At 44.6% G+C, this 7900-nt stretch overlaps 2 protein-coding genes across 2 annotated transcripts; both read right to left on the bottom strand.

Moving 5' to 3' along the window:
- Positions 1-1312: 1312 nt before the first annotated feature.
- CCR75_003808 (uncharacterized protein) lies at positions 1313-5581 on the bottom strand (the record flags this gene model as incomplete). The annotated part of the gene is made up of 1 exon (XM_067961901.1): positions 1313-5581. The coding sequence occupies one exon, from the start codon at positions 5579-5581 to the stop codon at positions 1313-1315; it is 4269 nt and encodes a 1422-aa protein (XP_067817580.1).
- A 257-nt stretch (positions 5582-5838) lies between these two features.
- On the bottom strand, positions 5839-7854 carry CCR75_003809 (uncharacterized protein; the record flags this gene model as incomplete). The annotated part of the gene is made up of 1 exon (XM_067961902.1): positions 5839-7854. The coding sequence occupies one exon, from the start codon at positions 7852-7854 to the stop codon at positions 5839-5841; it is 2016 nt and encodes a 671-aa protein (XP_067817581.1).
- Between the last annotated feature and the right edge of the window lie 46 nt (positions 7855-7900).

The following is a 7900-nucleotide window of genomic DNA, read 5'->3' as shown; positions in this document are numbered from 1 at the left end:
TTCATCTACGCTTTAAATTGAGAACAGTTGTAAGAACTCTTGCGCTGGCGTCACCTCCGAATAAAAAGCAATACAGATCTTTAATAACATCACGTAGATTGCGCTCTGTTTGGCATTCAGGTGCCTCAAATGCCAGCTTGTTGGCTGTGTTCACATTAGAAAAAAATTAAAGGAAAATTTGAGCAATTAAATGAAGCGCAACGAGGGAGTCATGGCGCGAGATTAAGGATTATCGCGGAGAAAGATCCGCCAGAGGGATTATTTATAGCGATCAAATTAATTTCTGATTAAACCCACATAGCGTGATAATGGCAAGCGGCTACGGTTCTTTTTCAATTAGAAGTTTAAATGGTTTATACAGCCGGCTTCGCCATACCTAAACCTTTCGGTATCACCACACCGTGTTTGTTTACTGTCGTTAAATAAAAATTACACATTAATGAAAACATGAATATTTTCTTGGGATGAGTCTTTCCGCAAAATGATTCCTTTAGAATCGTCTTGAGACCCCCCTTTTAGTATCGTCACACGCCTTAACTTATATCAGGGAACCCTATTATCTTCGATAGCTCAAAAGGCCTGCATCTTATCATCTGGTCCAGTTACCAAAAGCTGAGAATACTTGAAAATGCTTTGGAAATATTTGTAAAACCCATCACAACCCTTATCAATACAGAGGAAATAATTAGATTAGACAGGCATTTATATAATAAGGGTGTGTTGGCTATACCGATTTCCGAATATAATTTACGGCGGTTCTCTTGATATATAATCGAAAAGTTAGGTTTTGGACGCGCCGGGGATTGAACCCGGGGCCTTCCGCATGCAAAGCGGACGCGCTACCACTGCGCTACGCGCCCCATGTCTATCCAAGAAAAATTTGTAAGTATATAAATATAATATATAAAACAAACCAAATTTCACTACTTCAAATATTGTGATCTTAGACATACATTCATATGCGCGTATCTTGCTTCCTGGCTTATAAAGTGGGACCGCACATCAAGAGTTTCAGTGTAGCAAAGACAAGAAGGACGCAAGAGCAATCAATCAGATTAAACCATTAAGACTGCCTAGGACGATGCAATTTTCGCTTACAAATAAATATCCCCTCTCGAGTGGCTATAAGCACAATAAGGGTCGTACGAGCGCTGTATCATCAGCAATTTATTGTGCGCAATTACGTTAAATTACCAGGCAATGCAGAGCTACCCGATAAAAAACGCATCGCTTAAAGCTGCAGAATAGTCCACCGACTCCTTTTAACACGCAAAGGATGCATTTCATACCACTTACACCTCGATCAGATCAATTAATCCTGCAATGCTTCCAATCGCCACGGCGAATACATGCGAGACTCCAATGCGTCACCATTCTTAGCATCCATATCTCGTGAATAATCCCGTTCCAGGCCTTGATTTTCAGCCACAAAGTGTTCAAAACGCGCAAGTTGTGTCTGTAATTTTTGTGCACGTGGCACGTATCCCAACACGACCAATATCTCAAGTAATCCAGTCACTTCTCGAACAAGTGCTTCATTTGGTCGCAATTCCAGCAACTGTTGCGCCACATACGCTTCTTCTTCCGCACTTCCCTCTTTCATTCGCTTCCGTCGTTCTCTCCGTCCACGCTTGGCATTTAACCCCGCATTCTTACACGCATCACCAAGCGCATGCGTCGCGTAAAAGTGACTCGCAGTGGCCATCGAAAGCGACTGCATGGCAAAATTCCCAATACTAGCAGCGCTATTGTGACTCCCCACCGAACTAGCCGAAGCATACGAAAGCGCACTGTCAAGAGCGCTTGATACACCCGAATGAATGCTACCAGCCTCCGTTTTATCACGTCCTTGGTTCTTGTCGAATTCCCATCGACTTCCGTCGATTCCATGGAGTTTAAAGAGCCGTTTTTGCTCACGAATGGTACTATACCGCTTCCAATACTTGCAATACTCTCGTTCCTTGACTTCCAACTCGTCCAAAACATCGTCAAAACATTGCAAAACACCAGGTTCGATATCACTTTCAATCAAGTCGTTTCGTTGATGCAAGTAACTCAAACGCAACGCCTCCGTCCATTCATGATGCACCACAAGCAACGCAATGGCTTCGTTGATATCATTGCAGTATTCAATATATATTCGCGAGACAGCTAGAATCAAGTCTTTTGTATGATCACGTTGCGGCTGATCATTAGACAGCATTTCTTGCGCAAGCACGTATGCTTCTCGACGGATTTCGTCGCGGCTTTCTTGATCACGGCCACAGAGTGCGAAAGCCATTTGCCACTTGCGAGCAGCAAGAAATGACCGTCGTGCTTTCTCCTTGTCTTCTGCTACTAAAAAGACATAACCCGCCGCTTCATATTGCTTGTGAACATGAAGGTATTCACCTTTAAGTCTCAGAATGGTTTGTCGAAACACACGATCCGTATCCCGTGGAGTGTTAAAGAATCTTGTCATCGCTTGGTCGTAGAGCTCACCTTGTTGAATTAAAGATAAAGCCATTTGGTGCAATTGGCTTCGTTTTGCTTCGTCATGTGCTTTCGTTTCCTCTAAAAGTGCAGCGATGTGATCCAGTGCTTGTGGATAACGTTTAAGATGAACGTCAATGGTGTATTTTCGCCACAAAGTACTTGACAAGGACGCGACGTGGTCAAGAAATGGAACATATTCCTTGGGATCTCGTTGAGAATGAGTTGCCACACTTTGTACGAGATCCAAATCATACAATCCCAGCGCTTCCGAGTACAGAGTGTCTACATTTGTCAACATGATTAAATGCTTGATCGCTCGCGTTGCTCTACTTTGATATTGTTTCTGAAGTGGAGAATTCGCATCTTTTGCCTGGCTGAGTAGTAATTGAATTGGACCAAGTGCTTCGTCAAAGCGTGGAGGTGATTGCTTCACAGCGCTTGTAATATAAGGCAGCAATAACGCTGCTTCGGGATCGTTTCCATCCCGTGTCACGTCTTGGATAACACGCATGACTTCTTGACACACAGTGTTCACTTTTGCATCACCAATCGCACTTTTAAGTTTGTTTTCCGTGGTAGACGAGTGTTCCACGGCAAAAGAATCCATTGTTGCAGCATATTTAGTAGTCCACACGTCAACAACATGAAGGTTCGTAATGAATAGACACAGTCGATCACTGGTTACAGTTGCGGGTCGTGTAACGAGCAAAGAATGAACAAGACGTTGTGATACCATTTCAAGAAAACCTTGAGGATTAAAGTCAACAAGAAGATTTAAATCAAGTCGATGGCGACGACATATTTCTAAGGCCATGACATATTCTCGAGCTTGAATGTGCTGAATAACCAGCGCTAAGACCAGTACACGTGGAGACATACACTCGAGATTACCACGCGGCATCTCGACAATGACACTGGCTCGACAATTCACTATTGCAACAAGCAGTGCCCCTCGCTCAATCGATCTCGATTCAAACTTTATCATTGCCATTGGACTACTTACAACGCGTTGAATACTCGACAAAGAGGCGATACAAAGTCGAGACTCTCGTCCTTGTGTCGTAAATAAAAGCACAGACGATGGAAGAGAATACTTGAATGACGTACACGCCGACGCCAGCACTTGATTGTTCACGTATAGCCGCGCACTAGATCTTTCATGGCCAATTACTAGGATACTGCCATCAGTGGAACTTGTTGTAGACAAACTTGCGAGCACCGTCATATGAGAAAACGTTGGAAGTTTCGGGCCTTCTCGAATCGGCACCACTTCATCATCTGTGAACACATTTAACGTGTACATGGCCCCGCTGTGAGTCTGTATTGCAACCTTAGTGAATGTCTTGTCGGCGATCGTTTCACCAGCCTCGTCGTGGATCCACAGCACCTCACACGCTCGTCGGACACCAAAGAGCTCAATTAAACGAACCGAGACAACAATTTCATCATCGGTTATTGTAGTAGAACCCCTTGATGTACAAAGCACAAGATGATCTCGCCTGCCAGTCTTTCCAGCAAAATCAAGTCGACCGGACACAGCATCAAAATGAATCCAAAGGATACTGGAAAGCGTACAAAATGGATCTTCCGTCATATTACCAAGCAACTTTACTGGCACTTTTTGCATTAACGCGTCGACATGACGAGTATGAGCTGAAGTCTTGATTGCAGGTGGAAGACCTGCAAATGAAGCACTTGCGTCGGATACGAGGTACTGGTTAACCAAAATAACGTCTCCAGTAGCAAGCAGTACGAGTAACACGCTTCCCTGGGCATCAAATGCGACCGAATTAATCGCTGCATCAAACGTGGTTTCGTGTAAAGCAAACGGCGGGGGTACAATTGCTTGATGCAGTGGGGTCAGCAGCAATTGAGCTCCATCAATAACTGCCGTTACTGCTACACTCGAGTGTGACAGCGCTGTTTCTTCACCATCTCGTAACGCACTCGACTGCAATCGCTCAGCTTCCAAGCAGCAACAATCCCACGCAAATTCGTATTCGTACAATGTCAGCGCTTGAGTACGGAATGAACACGCTACAATATTCAATCGACCACTTTTTTCTTCATCCCATGCTAAAGAAACGAGCCCGTCGTTACTCTTGAGTGTCAGCTCCTGTTTTAAAAACCAGTGATAATTATTCCGCGACCAGAGCTGAATCTTAGACAATCGACTCGAATCGTCTCCGTTTTCTGATCCGTGTAAACTCACTGCGAGGATATCTGACGATGAATTCCATCGGACAACTCCCACTTCGTACTCTGGAGAACAGTAGGAAGCAGGAGTACTAAACTCTCCATGCCGTAACCCATTGGCCTCGAAAAACACCACATGCCATCGCCCTTTTCTCACTTCGCTACTTGCAATTAATGCAAGACGTTGACTCCAATCCAGCGCTTTTCCAAGTGTTGATAAAGCGCGTCCATCTTCATGTCTTCCAAGCGCGTGGAACTCGAGCTGTGCCGTAAAAGTCATTAGTTTCTGCTCCATTCGATCCTCTCCCTGTATATTAGTAGCAATATTTAAAGCCACAAACGCACTATCGTCACGCCAACATAATTCACAGAGCCACTTGTTGTCGTATGGTTCACAGACCCAGAGCTCTGATCCCGATGGCAAAAAAGCATTAATCTCTACCTCATAGAGTATTTTCCAATCGTTGCCCATTACAAGTAAGGACCCAGCACCTGTAATCAGTGCCACGACCTCTTGATTGTCACTCCACGCTACTGCACGCAATCCGCTATCCACACAACCAACTTCTTCCCCTTCCATCGTGTCGAGATCCACAGAAACGAGTGCGCCACGAGTTGAAGCACATACAAGCGCTCCTAATTCAGCAACATAATTCATCCATTTCCAGGAATGACCAACAGTGTCGTTGAGCTCGATGCACTGGCGTAGATCCAATTTAAAGGCCAAGTCTTTGCTTTGACACTGCACGTCTTCTTCGTCAAGATGGAGCGACTCGATGCAGCCGCTGCAACGCAAGAAAAACACATGATCATCGCCTGATATTGATGCAGATGCAACACACTGGTCAAAAGAGGCGCTTGATGCCTCGAGCGCCCATATGCGACGCTGTAGTAACACCAAGTTATGCATCGAATTCAAAAAGACTGACCACTGAATTAATTCCTTGAATAAACATTTTTAATCTCATCATCTTACATAGTAGTGCTTTTGGCAATAAATGATGACAAAGAGTAGTTTATAAGATCTCACGGTCAAAACTGAAATTGTCATTACATTGGCCCAATTTTACAAAATCGTACCAGCAAATTATCACCGACCAAAGTTTTGAAATCTCGACGAAAGCACCCCTTTGTTTAAACTCCGCATACTTGTGCACTTCTTGGAGCTTATAAAGGCAAAGCTTTGGAAGCGAATGAACCATAGTGCGTTGATCGATTACCGGTTACAGTAAAGTATTTTTGCATCCAAGTAGTCTGCAATATCTGCGCAGTATTGCCATCGATCGACAAGCGTACCCCTTTTTGAAAATGCCATGCATCATCAAGCTGAAATGTTTTAAGATCTTCTTCGTCGTCAAACCCATGGAAAATCGCACTTTGTCCGTAGTACTCGGGAGGTTTCTCAATTTCCTCGAGTCGAAAAACACGAAATGTCATTCGACGCAATTTAATGTCACAAGCCCAAGTTAGGGATGAAATTAACGAATCCAAAGCGCCATCAATTGCTGCTGCAATTTCGTTGCTGCAGCTTTGAAGACGCACTTCTACATCTTCACTCAGTGGCCAAAATAGTCGTTGCATATCACCTACGTAAGGTGCATTGAGTAAAAGATCTTGTTGCGAGTGTCTTGTTTTCTCAAGCGTACTTGTTGCATTTCCACTCTCTTGTCTTGTATTCATTTTTAAACGAATCTTTTCGCATTCAGACATTGACAATCGTCGAGAATTGACCCAAGTTGTCACGCGTAGCTCACCTCCAATCTTTAAGAGACTTGATGCCATCGTAAGCATCACATCATTACTGACAGGAGAATCCGACGCTTGCATCGACCAATTGCAAACAACGACGTCAATCTGACCGCAAAAGCTTTTAAATTCATCACTTTCTACAGACGATAAAGCGTCATGTGTGTCGTCATTTCCGACTTGATAAATCTTCAAATTCACTCCAGGTAGTCCCAATGTACCAAGACAAATATCTTCCGCCATCTGTTCCGCTATGTAAACATTGGAAGAATTGACCTCCACACACGTCACCGATCCTCGCGGTCCAACCGCTTTCGCAAGAAGAAATGCGTCAACAACGCTGCCACGTCCTAGAACCGCTACTTTAAGCCCACCAATTGCTTCAATAATACCATCGTATTCCTGGCATGGGTAGGCCAACTCACGAATGGTCTGTGGGATCTGTTGCAGTAATGCATCAGTTTTTGACGAGTATTTCGACAGCGTTTCTCGTATCCATTGCGCCGAGCATAAAGGCCTTTCTATTGAAACAAATGAGCACTTTCGATCCGCTATTGGTTCTACAGAATTGCTCTGTTGACTCGATGTCGGCAAAGAAACTTCGTGCTCCCCCTCTGGAGTCATGATTAATGGGTCTTGAGAGATTAATGGATCCATTGATGGCAACATAGGAGCCGACAGAAGCCCCGGGGGCCACGAATTGATCAATCCATGACTATTTGCTTGTTGCGGAAACAAAGTCGTACTTTTGTTTGCCACTCGTCCAGGTTTGCGCAAACGAATACAATGTCGATGCTTAAAACGTGCCAACCATCCCACTGAAAGCACAAGCATTTCATTCGATATACTGTGCACTTGTTTCAATCGTTGGGCTTCTTCTAGAATCAAAGCCTCTGATAAAGGTCTTTTGTGCTCACTTCTCGACAAAGTGTCCTCCTCCGTCGATACCGTTTTAGTATTGTCAATACTAATCACGATATCGCTTCCAAACGCACTCTCATGGCTTTCATCGACATGAGCAAGAATAAAATTAAGTAAATCCGCTTCAAATGCCGGAAACAGCGGACGACGTCGTCGCTTCATATTCGAGTTTCGAGGTGCTTCGCCACCCTCGTGGCTCCCACGAAGAAGTTTCCAGTCCATTGCTATGATCTTTGAAAGCGTAGATCGACCACAGGACATACCAAACTGAAGTGCCACTTCCTGTCGCAAAGTCTCCTGCGAAGGCAAGGGCTCTCCTCGAGCTTTACACACTGTCAACTTCTGCTCACAGAAGCTCTTGACGATGGCTTTTTCGCGTAATGTTAATGCGGTTCGAGCCACTTTCTTGCGCTTAGCTTCTGGTGGTAACGAAGATGCCGTGACGGCCTCGCTGCGAGGGACTCGAGGAACATCGGTCTGCGGGTTATTAGTCGAATCGGGTGCGGACTTTGCCATGGGATCTGAATGTGTGTTGTTCTCTTACAGGGAGACATTATAGGAT

The sequence above is a fragment of the Bremia lactucae genome, linkage group LG3, assembly GCF_004359215.1.
Source record: "Bremia lactucae strain SF5 linkage group LG3, whole genome shotgun sequence".
In the NCBI taxonomy this organism is placed as follows: domain Eukaryota; phylum Oomycota; class Peronosporomycetes; order Peronosporales; family Peronosporaceae; genus Bremia; species Bremia lactucae.
Note: the sequence above shows the minus strand (reverse complement) of the source record. Positions and strands in the feature narration are given on the sequence as shown.